Source organism: Eschscholzia californica, unplaced genomic scaffold (assembly GCF_041429995.1).
Source record: "Eschscholzia californica isolate CP2 unplaced genomic scaffold, dmEscCali1.0.p SCAF_6, whole genome shotgun sequence".
Lineage (NCBI taxonomy): Eukaryota > Viridiplantae > Streptophyta > Magnoliopsida > Ranunculales > Papaveraceae > Eschscholzia > Eschscholzia californica.
Genome location: NW_028238483.1, coordinates 33,447,859 through 33,462,491, shown reverse-complemented (window position 1 = coordinate 33,462,491; position 14,633 = coordinate 33,447,859). Strand labels below are relative to the sequence as shown.

General features: G+C 36.9%; 3 protein-coding genes and 1 non-coding gene across 5 annotated transcripts; 2 read left to right on the top strand and 2 right to left on the bottom strand.

Moving 5' to 3' along the window:
- The first annotated feature begins 4,460 nt into the window (after positions 1-4,460).
- LOC147533827 (lysine histidine transporter-like 8) lies at positions 4,461-7,747 on the top strand. Of its 2 annotated transcripts, XM_086645238.1 has the most exons (6): positions 4,461-5,024; positions 5,341-5,474; positions 5,873-6,303; positions 6,816-6,947; positions 7,073-7,581; positions 7,617-7,747. In XM_086645238.1, exons 1-5 carry the CDS (start codon positions 4,543-4,545, stop codon positions 7,556-7,558), a joined length of 1,665 nt encoding a protein of 554 aa, XP_086501364.1. In that variant the 5' UTR covers positions 4,461-4,542; the 3' UTR covers positions 7,559-7,581; positions 7,617-7,747. The 2 variants fall into 2 exon arrangements, with proteins under 2 accessions (XP_086501364.1, XP_086501363.1); XM_086645237.1 differs by having other exon boundaries at positions 7,073-7,747.
- A 1,355-nt stretch (positions 7,748-9,102) lies between these two features.
- On the bottom strand, positions 9,103-10,284 carry LOC147533826 (uncharacterized). The gene is made up of 2 exons (XM_086645239.1): positions 10,105-10,284; positions 9,103-9,721 (listed from the first exon to the last, which is right to left on the bottom strand). The coding sequence occupies exons 1-2, from the start codon at positions 10,215-10,217 to the stop codon at positions 9,514-9,516; spliced, it is 321 nt and encodes a 106-aa protein (XP_086501365.1). The 5' UTR covers positions 10,218-10,284; the 3' UTR covers positions 9,103-9,513.
- A 119-nt stretch (positions 10,285-10,403) lies between these two features.
- On the top strand, positions 10,404-10,476 carry TRNAF-GAA (transfer RNA phenylalanine (anticodon GAA)). The gene has a single exon. It is a non-coding gene; the product is annotated as a tRNA-Phe (tRNA).
- Positions 10,477-12,302: 1,826 nt separating this feature from the next.
- Positions 12,303-12,731, bottom strand: LOC147533824 (uncharacterized). Its single transcript, XM_086650068.1, has one exon. The coding sequence runs from the start codon at positions 12,729-12,731 to the stop codon at positions 12,303-12,305; it is 429 nt and encodes a 142-aa protein (XP_086506194.1).
- Positions 12,732-14,633: the final 1,902 nt, after the last annotated feature.

Here is a 14,633-nt window from a genome sequence, read left to right as displayed (position 1 = left end):
ACATGTTTTCTGAAACCAAACAAACATGCATATACAGTGACTACCTGTTGGAAGTTGGAAAATTATGTGACAAATCAAATATACTGAATGATACCTGTTCTTTACCATGAATAGAGAAAGATATTTATTAAGTTGATCACTATTAGTGTTTACTATATCTAGGATTAGGTTTGTGATACTGTTGAGTTTGACAAATAATGGCTAAATATCAAACCACTAAACCTAAGGCATGAATGCAACAAGAATCATATATACTAATATACATAGTAATTCTCAAAACCGGAAGTACTTAACCAACATTTCGATTAGTTCGAACCCGAAATAAATTGCTTATACCGCCGAACAAACAAAGAATGACATGACTTCGGGGGCTTATACGGAACGACATGATAATTGTGCATTCTGATTCAAAATTTAGCACAAAACCTTTTTAGTGGTTCTTGTTGTGACACATAATCTAATTGAACTCAAGCTAACCTAGCCTAACTTTTTACCAAACAAGAGATCAACTAAAAGGTCATTCTCTTCCTCTTTTTGAAGATAACAAAATATCTAAGACCTAATACTGTAGTTATGTAAATGTCTCATACAAGTTATTTCCTAGTGATGGGCTATAAATTAATAGATAGATATAAAAATCTAGTTGTGTTTATCTAGTAAAGCTAGTGCCCATGTTTTTGCAAACTGTAGTGTTTTTACTTCTATAAGTAATAACAGTGTTTCTTGAACCAAAATTAGGTCATTTCGAAAACGTTTTGTTTCCCTTGAGAGAAAACTATGCAGTCAAACATAATGCACATTATAGATTTGAGGTACCATAGGTCCAACTCCTATATTCAAATATACATAGTTTTAAGGTTGAAAATGTCATCTTAATCTCGCTTACTTAACCGACAGACATTACTATGTTTGGCCATTGCTGCAATGTTCTTAGGTAGAGATACATTGGATTCTAAGCAAAATATCTAAGAGAGATCGGACAGATTTCCGTTCTATATAAATAGCTGGATAGTTCAAGTTTAAGCTTAAAAAAAAGCAAGACTAAACACAACTTAGTGAAGTAGAAATGACAAACAAGGGCCATTTTGTTGTGTATACAGAAGACGATAGTCGGTTTGTTATTCCTCTACAACACTTAGAAAGGCCATTGTTTAAAGAGCTACTTAAAATGGCAGAAGATGAGTTTGGGTTGGCTTGTAATGGTCCTATTAGGCTTCCTTGTGATGCTCTATTCATGGAGTTTGTTCTTTCTTCATTGAAAAGGAAGGACTACTCTAGGAAAGGATCGAAGATCGATAAAGCTTTACATTGTCTTCGTAAGTAAGATGTTTGTTTGTAATCAGTCTATATCGGTGTCAAGAAACAAAGAGCTTGGTTTTTGCAATCTAGCTTTATGTTTCTTTTTTTAGTTTGTCCTCTTAGAAAGTGTAAAATGTACTTAGAAAGTCCTTCGAAACAAGTGAGGCTACAAAAATATGACCCGTTTATATTATCAAGAGAGACGGTGTCTTCAATTCTTTGTTGTCTCCCTTAGAAAATTGCAATTATTATCGTCTCTTTAGAAATAAGTTCCGCGTATTTGTTTTCGGATCTCTCATGTCATAGCCAAAAAAAAAATAGATTAGCTTTTTGTGATATATATTTGAATTTTTGTTGGGGTGCCATGATAAGTTGTTAAATTGTTTTAATTTGGAGGACCAAAGGATTGTGTTGATATTAGGGTTTGTTTGATACACACAAAAAAAACTCAATCAAAGTATTAAACATATTAATTTTTGGTCAAGAAATTATAGATGAGCAAAAGATATTTTTTAGAACAATAAAATTCGAACATATTACTACTTTACTAGTACCCAAGTAATTAAAGTGGGCTGTCAATTTCTATAGGACATGAAGTGGGCTTCACCATGGTCCTAAACTCTTATGGGCTTGCTTTGGGAGCTACAACATAAATGGACAACTTAAACATCAAAATCTCACAACTACCCACTGAAAATTAGAAAAAAAATTTCAACAGATCTTTCTTCTTCAACTTGACTTTTAGTGTTGATAATACAATACTACTTAATTGAGCAAGTCCATTTTCAACCACTAACTGTTTGCCATAAACCACTATTATCATTTGTAGAGTTTGAGTATTAGAAATGAACTATTTGACTGAGATAAGTACTTGATATATACCAACTACATGAATGTGATTTATTAGTTATCAAGTGATATCACTTCTTTTCCGGGTTATATTGCAAGTGTATAGAATGCGAGTCAAAATCAAATCTTGAGTTGTGGCCTAAGAAATTTGAGTTGTGGCCTAAGAAATTTGAGTTGTTTGAGCGTCCCTGGTTGATAAGGTGTTTATCCCAAATTCCCAATCAACTTATCCCTTTGCAATTCTCCTGACGAGAGGGCACATTTAGACATCGGGTGGTTAGTCTTCAATAAGAGCATTCAACCCCGCCTAAGGAAAAAGCATAATTGTTAACTATCTAATATAAGATTCATTCCGACTATCAATCGTCATTTTCATCATGCGGATGACTAGACGAAATTGCCACGCCTGTGGGCAGGGTATTATGCTTAAATCATCAAAAAGATAAGATTTCACTTGAAACAAGTTGCTTTGGTTAACTTTGACTCTTTAGCATGTAAACCAAGACTTCTGATCCATTTATTAAACTCAACTAAGGTGTTGTTTGTTTTTTATTTTTGTCTGAATCTGAATTGGCTGAATCTGAATTGGCTGAACTGAATTGACTGAATCTGAATTGGCTGAATTAGTTTGTTAGTTAGATGTTTGTTTTCTAAATCTGAATTATAAGGTCTGAATTAAAAAATTGACACTTATACCCCTATGTGATGTGTATGATAAAAAACCTAATTTTTAATCTTCAAACTCCTCTCTTCTCCAATATAGAGAACCCCAAACCCTAATGAACCCCTCTCTTCTTCTCTCTGCAATTTTTCTCTCTCTCTAATGGAATATGTTGTGGGAGTCCCTCAGTCGTTCTCTCTCTCTCTCTCTCTCTAATGAAAGATTCACTCTTCTCTCTCTCAGTCGCTCTCGTTCTTTCTCAGTCGCCCTCTTTCTCTGTCCCTATCTCTCTCAAACGAAAAAGGTAAACCCTCGCCAGATCCGGCGAGGGTTCTAACCCTCCAGATTTGACGAGGGTTCTAACCCTCCAGATTTGACGAGGGTTCTAACCCTCCAGATTTGACGAGGATTCCAACCTTGTAGATCTGACGAGGGTTCTAATCTTGTAGATCCGACGAGGGTTCTAATCTTGTAGATCCGACGAGGGTTCTAATCTTGTAGATCTGACGAGGGTTCGTGGTTGTGTATTGTTGGTGCCGCTCGTGGTTGTGTACTGTTGGTGGTGGTGCTCGTGGTTGTGAACTGTCGATGGTGGTGCTCGTGGTTGTGAACTGTTGGTGGTGGTGCGCGTGGTTGTGTATTGTTGGTGGTGGTGCTATATACTTTCGGTGGTGGTCATGGTTTGTGTGTTGTTGGTGGTGGTGGTTGTGTTTAGTCGGTGGTGGTGGTTGTGTTTAGTCGGTGGTGGTGGTGGTTGTGTTTTGTCGGTGGTGGTGGTGGTTTTTTTTTGTCGGTGGTGGTGGTGGTGGTGGTGGTGTGGTGGGGCTGAAATATGTGGTGGGGCTGAAATATTTAGCAATGAGAAAGTTATTAATTTGTGGGGGCATAAGAGTCATTCGGCACATTTCAGATATTGAAGCATTATTTCAGATTTGTTTTGAAGTCTGAAAATTGTGGACTATTTTTCAGCCTATTCAGACATTGACTAAATTCAGCTAACTTTTCAGATTTTCATTAATTAAAAAACAAACGTCTGAAATCTGAATTAAGACCCAATTCAGATTTCAGATCTGAAAAAATAAAAAAACAAACAGCACCTTAAGTTTCAAAAATATTCATTACAAGATAGTGATCAGGGTTGTTGGTCTCAAAGAAAAAAAAACTCCTATTAGATGCTTGTTTTGTCAAAATCAATCTGGTCAACATTTTGCATCAATACAACATATCCCCACATTCATGACCATGAATCATGATTGTACTAATATCATTTGGGGGGGTTCGTTCACCTACCCAAAAGAGTTGGTGAAAAAGCAATCCCACTAAATCCAAACCGTTAATAATGTGGGGTCAATCCACCGTCATTTGACCACGTCACTCTGAACGGCTAGGATTATTGTTTTGGGCTCACTAACAGTATTAAGCGCCGGCTCTTGACCAATTGTGAAATCTTGGGATATATAACGTAAGGTAGTCAGACTATCCACACGACCACACATACCCATGACCTGCCCGGAATTTCACCTCCCATTTGGACTAAAATATCAATTAAATATATTATATACCCCCTCCAACACATTAAATAATTATTATATGCCCCTCAAAGTTCAAACCTACTTTAAATACGTGGTTTGTCACTCCATTGTTTGCTACAAAAGTTTGTTGCAACTACAACAAACACCACTTCCCATTTTCATGTTTTAGAGAGAAGAGAAGAGGATAGAGAAAGTAACAAAATGAGTGAGGTTACAGCTACCGGAAGGGATAGGGAAATAAGTTCTCTGCCGGTGACGCCGAGATCCGCGGCAATGGCACCGCCACGGAACGACAGAAGAAATAAAACAACTACTAATAGTAATAGTAATAGCAATAATGTTACGCCACCAATTTCAGCTCCTCCCTCCCAACTTCATTCGCCTTCCTTGAGTAGATCACCGTTATTATCAAGTAGTCCTATTAATCCAATAGTATCCTCAACACCAAATAAAACACCACCGTCGAGAACATCGTTAACACCAAGGTTCATAACCCCGTTAGCTAGTCCGGTGAGGAATTTGATAAAGATGACAAAGCTTGAAACAGATCATCAATATGATGATTGGCTACCCATAACAGCTTCAAGAAATGGGAACGCTTATTATGCGGCCTTCCATACTTTATGTTCTGGTATTGGAATTCAGGCACTTGTTCTCCCTCTTGCCTTCACTATCCTTGGCTGGTAAGCTCAACTTTTTATTCCTAGTAGCAAAAAGTTCAATTACAAGATCCCCAATCAACATTTCACCTTCCATTGATAAACCCAATAATCATGTATGAGTATATGACATACACCACCTGACAAAAAGAATATATATATATATATATATATATAGTAAAAAAAGGATCTTGAGTCTTATTCCATTTATAGAATTGGTTTTCGGAGGGAAATCCATGTAACATGTCAAAGTAGTTGGGTTTCTTCTAAAAATGAGTATGATAAAGTCAGAATAGATAGCATTTTCCATTTTAACTTGGTTTGATGTGTGAAAAAATAGGACATGGGGAATCATAAGCTTGTCTGTGGGTTTTGTATGGCAACTTTACACGCTCTGGTTACTCGTCCAGCTTCATGAATCGGCAGATGGGACTCGTTATAGTAGATACCTTGATCTCTTTGTTGCTTCATTCGGTAAGTACTCAACTACATATTTCCATACAAAATTACATCACCTATTAGAAGATAGTTGAAAACTATTATTCTATGCCGAGTATCTGACAACTCGGACGGGCGGAACTAGACGCTTGAGTTTGGCATATAAGATTTAGAGTTAGAAAGTTAATCTACAGATCCAGAACGTATCATGCCTGTCCAACTCAGATGTTAGGTTTCTATCACGCCTGTGTTTAGTGGTCGGACCGATAATCACTTTGTAGACAGATATTCTTATTCCATTTATATATACGAGTTGTTTGGTTCCAAGGTTATGATTATTCTTATTCCTTAAACCAGTACGTAGACGCTACGTATAAACCGGCACAATAATCTAGGGCTCCAATTTGACCCAACAAAACTCCATGTCCATGCAGGTAAAAAGATAGGGAGCTTTCTCGGGACTCCTCCTATCATGTATCTATCCGCGGGTACGTGTACGACTCTGATCATAATTGGCGGATCCACCATGAAATTGATCTACCAAGTCCTATGTGGCCCCACGTGTACTAATCCAAAGCCATTAACCACCGTTGAGTGGTATTTGGTGTTTACGTGCATCGCGGTTATTTTCTCTCAGTTGCCTAACTTGAATTCCATCGCTGGTGTTTCATTGATCGGTGCAATTACGGCCGTTGGATATTGTACTTTATTATGGGTTGTATCAGTTGCCAAGGGTCGGGTTCAGGGTGTATCTTATGACCCGGTTATAGCTAATACGGATATGGCAAGAGTCTTTGCTGCTCTAAATGCACTTGGGATCATTGCTTTTGCTTTCAGAGGCCACAATCTTGTCCTTGAGATTCAAGTAAGTGTTTCAATTCATGTTTTTATTTCAACATATAGGGTGTTTGGTGATTCGATCCGATCTAATATTCAATTACTTAGGTCTTCTTCTGATATCATAGTCGTTCTAGTTTTCTAGCATGTGGGACTATTCTCCCTTCTCCATGATTAGGGTTATTAAATATTTGGGAGGAAAATTTTGTTTGATTAGGATAATGGAATATAAAAGAGCTTTACCTCTTTGAACAATAATTTTGACTTTCTTCACCTACCATATGGTGAAAAAGTCAAATACAGTTGGGTGAATCAGACAGGGATATTTTAGGATTTAGATTGGGCGGTGAGCCTGTTCAGTCAATAAAGGTCGAACCCAATTCAGAACTCATATTATACTTAATAATGGAAAACTTATGAGGTGATGATTAGCTATTTGGTTTCTTCTTATTGGAGTCATATAGAGGCTAATAATTGATATGGAAAAAAAAAAGTAATACTACTCTTTTAATTAATACATAAAATCAACTATGTTTGCAGGGCACAATGCCATCAAGTGAAAAACATCCCTCTAGAGTGCCAATGTGGAGAGGTGTAAAACTCGCATATTTACTCATCGCTATTTGTTTATTTCCCATCGCAATCGGTGGATACTGGGCATACGGACAATTGGTAATTACACTACTAATTCTTCCTACAAAATTACGATTTGTTCTTGATCTAATATAAATCTTTTTACTCTTTTTTAAGAAATAAATGATTAGTGGAGTATTTTAAGTTGATTGTGTTTTGTACAGATTCCTCAGGATGGTGGAATGTTAACAGCCTTATTCGCTTTTCACGCACAAGACACATCAAAAGCCATTTTGGTACTAGCAGGGGTATTTGTAGTAGTAAATGCTATAAGCTCGTTCCAAATCTACGGAATGCCAATATTCGATCATATGGAACAAGGATACACGACCAAGTTCAAAAAGGCATGTCCTTGGTATGTTCGAACAGGATTTCGTTTGTTTTTTGGGTTTTTCTCCTTCTTCATTGGCGTGGCTCTACCCTTCTTGGGAAACCTTGCAGGACTAATTGGAGGCTTAGCGTTGCCGATAACTTTAGCTTATCCATGTTTCATGTGGATTGTTATGAAGAAACCTAAACAATATAGTGGAATGTGGTACTTAAATTGGGTACTTGGAATCTTAGGCATTACTTTAAGTGGTCTATCTGTTGTTGCTGGATTATATGGTGTGGTTGACACTGGTATTAAAATCAGATTCTTCCACCCATGAATAACTTAGGAGAGAGAGAGAGTGTGAGAGAGTGTGTGTGAGAGAGAGAGAGAGAGAGAGAGTTGTGTTCTTTATACTTGGTGTGTTTTGGTTTGTTTCCAAAAGAGGTTAGTGGTTCATTATTAGCACTAGATGTGTACAGTTTTTCTTCGATGCAGTTCAAATAACAAGTTGTTATTCAGTTTCTTACTAGCGATTTTTATTTTCTCATTGTCTGAAGCTGAATAGTATGAATTAGAAGGACTCAAAATCAACTTACTAGACGATTTAGACATAAACAAACAATCTAAAATCTAATTCAAATCAATTCCAACTTCGAATCAGATTTCAGATCTGCTTTAAACAAAAAACAATAACTACCAACTAAAATACTTGATCATTTGAAATATTTGATTGTGAGACTTTGAGCAGGTGAAAAGGTTGTTTTCTTTTGTGCAACTACTACTTACTAGTTGCTAAATTCCAAACTTACCAACCAAAATTTTCAAACAAGGGTGGAAAAAATCGTCATGTTTTCAGACCTTAAGGGCCATCAAGTCCTTCAGCCTGAGAAATGTGAATCCAAATCATATTCTATATGATGCTTACCCCCTGTTCTTTTCATAACTTTACTTTTCTTTGGCCACTTGTGCTTGATTAATTCGTTTCAAACTTAACCATACTCCCAAAAAACCAGCAAGTCTGTGCATAGACTTGACAAGGTGGGTACCAAAACAACCTTCCATGGCACACAGAGGAGAAAAGGCGTTGGATATTTATCATTTCAAAACTCTGAAGTTAAAATATTAATCCCTAAACTCAAGATTCAGCGGCTCATACCGAGCCACCTCGATATGTTCGCAAAAATAAAAAGCTGCATATCTTGTTCTAATAAGTACGCCACAAAGCAGAAGAAGAGAAAACTGGGTAGCAACTAGATCAAACAGATGACTGTGTGGGCTACCGACTCTACTTATGATGGCAATCCTGCCAAGACTCTTAGCCAAATTAGAATTCCCACTACTAGTAGTAGTACTACACATACCACACTGGCCTGCTTAGTGGCATACCTCTATCTATCCATGTTATGTGAACTGTGATCAAGAAACCTAAACAATATAGCCTAGAATGTGGTGCATAACTAGGTTATCGACATGTTTCTACATTCCCTTGTGGTCAGGACTCTTGATGAAATAGAAGCACATAATTCGTAGGTGTTAACCTTAAACGTGTATGACAAAAAGTCAAACATTCTTTTGCATACAGTTCACATTCCAGGTCCACTATGAAAAACAACTTACAACACCGAATGATCAAGTTTCGGAACTAAAATAACAAGATCACCGGGTACGACAGAACGTAGGACCTCAATTAGGTGCAAGAACTGTGGAACAGTCCACAGACTGCATATACTTGAGAAACAATTCGTGAGCCGAATCATCATGGGTAGTTAGGGTACATGAATTACACGAAACAACAAATCAAATAACTGCCTGAAGGCCCTCAATAAGACAACCACAATCTATTTTTTTTTTCGAATCATATTTGGAGACAAATCACCAATGTCAATAGAAAACAAAAATATATATTTTCACATCAATGTTGGCACAACAATGATCTCTTACAGATAAGCGCAGATTGATATTAATGATCTTCCTCAAGAATGCATTTAAATAATATAAGCCTTGTCATACACGAAAACTTTCGGACACTCTTTGATGTTCCTTGTGGTATATCCCGAATCAAGATAGCTTTACGAGTGGAGAACATCTAGCACTATCCCACTCCTAATTATTACTAATCAATATCTAAAATCCAATCGGTGTATATACAACCAATACAAAATCAAGTTCTCTAATGAACAATATAAGAGTGTTAACATAATTGTTACGCTCGAGCAAAATATGGAATGAGAGAATCAACAACGCTTAAGAACTGTGGTGATCTCTGAAGACTCAACTTGCTTGGTGAGGTTGTCACATGGATAACGGAAGAAGCATTCTTCGTTTCTTTTTCTTCTCGAATCGAATTTGCTTCATGACTTTCATACATACAAACAACAAAATTGTGATGCATATTAAGATAAATGCAAGTCTCATGTACCTGAAGTATAATGAAATTGCTGAAGAAACCAAAAAAGCAAGAATTGTGAGCTCCCATATCACCACTATCACAACATCCGCTCTGTTTGTTCATCATCAAAAACTCTGATCAGATCATTCTAGTATAAAAACTGGTATCACATTGACCTAATATGATTTGCTAATCTACCCATTAATGTTTATCATCAAGTAGATTGATTTTTGGCGAAAACAAGGTTATCTAATTGTGGGTAGACAAGATATGAAATTAAGGATAAAATTTCAATTTCCGATTGTCAAATGCAACCAGAGAGATCCCCAAATCTGTTTATATTCATAGGTTAAAATATCATCCAATTAGGAATTAGAAGACTTGAAATCATGAAAGAGAAAATCAATCAAGAGTTGTAGGAATTGGAAAGTGGTGTCTACAATGATGAAATGGTAGAATCTAGTATGGGAAGAAAGAAAAAAAAAGGGGGGTACCTGGAATTAAGATTGGAAGTTGTAGAGGTGAAGAAAGAATCAGTAGACCAGTCAAGCTTCGATCTAACCTGATACTCTCTTAGTTGCTCAGCCAGATTCGACCTCGTTATCATCTCTCCCTCTCTCTCTCTCTCTCTCTCTCTCTCTCTCTCTCTCTCTCTTCTTCACCTCCACACCCCTCCCTCTTTCTCTCTCTTCAAGTATTCGACTAACCTCTCACAGAATACTCAGGCCATCTTTGTAACTAATAATGGTATTATAGGGGATATATAATGTTACCTTTATTCCTCCATCACCAAGGGGGGATAGCTCAGTTGGGAGAGCGTCAGACTGAAGATCTGAAGGTCGCGTGTTCGATCCACGCTCACCGCATTTTGCTTTTCTTTTTCTTTTTTTTTCAATTTCAACAACTTACAGTGCTATCTAGTCCTTTTCTGAGTTTTCTCCTTGATTTTTGGAGTAATGATTTTGAATAAACCTTGCTATCTTAAGCTCTTATTACAATCTTTCATTCCAAATTCAATACAGGATAGCTTCAAGGAGCTATTCCGGCTCACACGGTCTACCAGTACTACATTCTCAATGTCACATAGCAATGGTCAAGGCAACAAGTTGTGTCGTAGTTGAAGCAGCAAGTTGTGCCGTAGTTGAAGCAGCAAGTCATCGTGGTTGAGGCAGCAAGTTGTGGCGTGGCCAAGGTTGGTTCATTTAGAAAAATGGAAAGGGCATGAAAGTGATTTGTGCATGAATCACATAAGGTAGAAGAATCAGAAAAAGAACGGACTCACGGGGCACTTAACTGCTACTAAGTTATAAATCTAATACTTGTACAAATTCACGTCTGATGATAACAGTAACGAAATGAAAATACTGATTGTTGTACCAATAGATAGATACCAAATCCTAATTCATACGCAAAAGCACATAGCAGCATAGCCTCCTCCCGCCCCTTAGATAGCAGAATCGACATGATAAGGCATCATAATTTGTGTATGGTCTTGATTTTGCTTCAATCTCTTGAGTTGGTGGCAGTACTTCCATTGCAAATAAAATGTTCATGCCACAACAGAAGCTGTTCAACTTTCTGCAGATACCCTTGCTGAATTGGTACACACTCTGAGGGATGCCTCTGCATAATGACCAAAGATTTGTAAGAAACAGAACCAAGGTATTCGATTTCTACTGACACTGAACTCGTATTAGGAAGAACAAGTACTCTAAGAAAGTCTTAATCTTAGATATGGTATCTGCGACCTTCTCGCCTCTTCATATGTAGTTTGATTTGTGAGTACAATATAGCTGCAACCGAAGAACCACGATTATTTCAATTAGTAAAGGATAGCAACTAAGGGATACTATTTGATTTCACAAACAAAAAAAGATATGAGGTCCTTAAACAACTCATAAGACAAATACAAAAATGTCTCAAAGTCGAAAGACTCAATTTCCTGAGATGGTTTAAAGATAGAGGCTTCTCAAATACCCAAGAACATGGAACACACAGTTTGAAAGATCATGTGAAAACCAAACTGGATTTTAATCATTTATTTCATTAACTAGTTAGTTAATAAAAACTCATGTCTCTTTGGCGAAGTCTGGTATTTACCCACACCCCTTCTGCAAAATAATCCTAAAAATATTAATCGGGTTCGGTGTAAATGGTTCTAACAAACCACGGGCCTAGTTTAAACAGTTTGTGAGGGGCAAACAACAGTTTGTATCGAAAATTTAGATGTTGTAAACACAGATCTGATCTACAAAAAACATCACAAACTTAAGTGAAAACATCAATCAAATAATGTATAAAACATCAACAAAAACACATCATTAAACAAGACCAAAACGCATCATAACAGAAAAGAAACATCATCCAAACTCAGAACGTATATGATTTCCTAGAACAAACAAAACTTTGTAGAAAACAAACAACAATTTCCAACGAAATAACAACAAAAATGCAGTTTTGTTGTTATTACAAAAATATTGACTTCACCACTTGGGTGAAAAGAAAATCTGGCGAAAATCGCTCATTTGGTGGCTTGAACTGCAATTAGAGTATATATATTTTTTTTTTGAATAAAGCTTTCAACTTGATATAACATCCAATGCAAGTTACAAATTCGAGAGAACATGAATAAGATAACTAATCTAGGATGAATAAGTGAACTGAAAGGACTAGAAAACTAAATAAGCTCTAGTCAGGGAGCAATGAGCGATTTCGCCAAGTTATGAGCCTCCATATTAGAGCTTCGGGGACAAAATTGTAATTCAATGTCCACTGTTGATAGTTGTCCACGAATCCTCTCTATATCTCTAGATATGCGCCACGGAGGTTGGCAATTAGGGTCTGATAAGATCTCCACCATCGACTTGCAATCCCCTTCTAATATATAAGTCTGGATTCCCAGCTCTTGCCCTAACCAAAACCCTAGCTCGAACGCCTTCATTTCGCTATGAAGAGGCGAAACCGATGGAAACATGATCATCTTTGTCCCTAAAATCTCTCCCAAATGATTTCGAGCTATCGCTCCTGCAGCCGCATGTGGTGGATTGAAAGCACCATCAACATTTAATTTGATTTTGGAAGAAGGAGGAGGCAGCCATTGTGATTCCTGTTCATCAACCATATCAGATGAAAAATTAGTCAAAGGGGTAAGTATTTGTACCTCTTTCTTGGCCATCCACCAGCAGCGACTCGGATCTGATTTTGTAGATCGGAAAACTCATGCATTTCTTTCCTTCCACCAACACCATAAGAGATAAGTAAAGATTCTCCATTCTTACCTTTATTTAGTATATCTCGCATATTCTGAATGGGATCCTCACTTAAACTTATCATACTGTTATTGTTAGTCGTATGAATTAGTTCTCTGAACTTAGGACAAGACCCAAAAAGGTGATTGATATTCTCGATTTCACCCGTATTACATAACTTACAAATAGGTTGGACTGTAGGAATGAATTTAGCTAAGTTTCCGAAAGTTGCTAGTCCATCATGGAGGAGTTTCCATATAAATAGTTGAACCTTAGGGTTAATAGATTTGTGCTTCCACAACTTTTTCCATGGGAAATCATGTACATTCTGATTCAAAATTGGTCTCACCCTAATTTCCTGATAATAAGATTTGGAGGAAAAAATACCTGTTTCAGTAGGTGTCCAATTGAGTTTGTCAGACTCAGATGAAGGGTTAATAGTAATCGAATTGATGGCTTCTATAGTTCCTTGATCAAAATACTTTCTAATAGTCTCTTGGTCCCAACTATTATTATCTTGCTTCATGAGATCTGCTACATATTTAATATTAGGTGGAATAGGCTCTATAATAGTCGGTCGACGATTAGGTTGATCTTCTAACCAAGGATCTGAAATAATCTGAATATTTTTACCATCTCCCACCTGCCAAATAATATTACATTCAAAATTATTTCTACTTTTGAGAATGGATCTCCAAAAAGGAGTAGCCGAGGAAGGAGAATTAATACTCCAAAAACTAACAGACTTTATATATTTTGAATTTAAAAGTTTGACCCAAATTGAGTTTGGTTGAGTTAAATACCTCCAAGTCATCTTACCAATAAGGGGTCTGTTGACTTCTGATAATGCCCTTATGCCTAATCCGCCATGTTTTTTAGATGAACAGATGATATCCCAATTGATGAAATGTATTTTTTTCTCTGAAATAGAATGACCCCACCAGAAACATCTTTCTGCTTTTTCCAATTGCTGAATCACTTGCTTAGGTATTTGTTGGTAACTAAAAGAGTAAGTACAGTAGGCGCCAAGAACAGATTGAATTAGAACAGTCCTTCCAGCTTGAGAAATTAATTTGTTTTTCCATCCTGCTAAAGTTTTTTGAAATTTGTCTATTAACCAGGAGAAACTGTTTATCCTGTTCCCTGGTTTAAGGAGAAAGGAGCCTAAATATTTGGCCTGACTGGTCATTTTTGGAGCTTGAAGAGTATCTGAAAATCGAGCTTGGATGTCTAAAGGCACTCTTTTACCGAAAAATATGGAAGATTTATCGAAATTAACAAGTTGACCAGAAAAGTTATAATAAGCTGAGATGATATTAATGATGGTTGTGAGATTTGTAATGGTAGCCGTCCCAAATAGGATGAGATCATCCGCAAAGAGAAGGTGAGAGATACTAGGACTAGAAGGATTTACTTTGTAACCACTGTACAAACCTTTTGATTCATAATGATTAATGAGGAACGAGAGTGACTGAGAGATAAGTAGGAATAGGTAGGGGGGGAGAGGACACCCTGCCTAAGACCCCGAGTAGCCACAATGTTCCCATATAGCTGTCCATTGACCTGAATACTAAAAGTAGAAGTAGTAATACAAGATAAAATAAGGTCTAATAGACGACCTGAAAACCCAGTGGCTCTCAAGACTTTAGTTAAAAAGTCCCAATTTACCCTATCGTAGGCCTTGGCCATATCGATTTTAAGAGAAAAACCTCCCTTTTTGGATTTAGACTTAGTCATGGAGTGGATGATTTCTTGAGTAATAATAATATTGTCCA

What these genes read in the sequence shown, in the direction of transcription:
- LOC147533827 (XM_086645238.1), top strand. Translation starts at nt 4,543, where the DNA reads ATGAGTGAGGTTACAGCTACCGGAAGGGATAGGGAAATAAGTTCTCTG. An exon ending in ATCTTGTCCTTGAGATTCAA is followed by an intron (nt 6,304 to 6,815) that starts GTAAGTGTTTCA and finishes CTATGTTTGCAG; the next exon opens with GGCACAATGCCATCAAGTGA. An exon ending in ACTGGGCATACGGACAATTG is followed by an intron (nt 6,948 to 7,072) that starts GTAATTACACTA and finishes TGTTTTGTACAG; the next exon opens with ATTCCTCAGGATGGTGGAAT.
- LOC147533826 (XM_086645239.1), bottom strand. Translation starts at nt 10,217, where the DNA reads ATGATAACGAGGTCGAATCTGGCTGAGCAACTAAGAGAGTATCAGGTT. An exon ending in ACTTCCAATCTTAATTCCAG is followed by an intron (nt 9,722 to 10,104) that starts GTACCCCCCTTT and finishes ATGAACAAACAG; the next exon opens with AGCGGATGTTGTGATAGTGG.
- LOC147533824 (XM_086650068.1), bottom strand. Translation starts at nt 12,731, where the DNA reads ATGGTTGATGAACAGGAATCACAATGGCTGCCTCCTCCTTCTTCCAAA.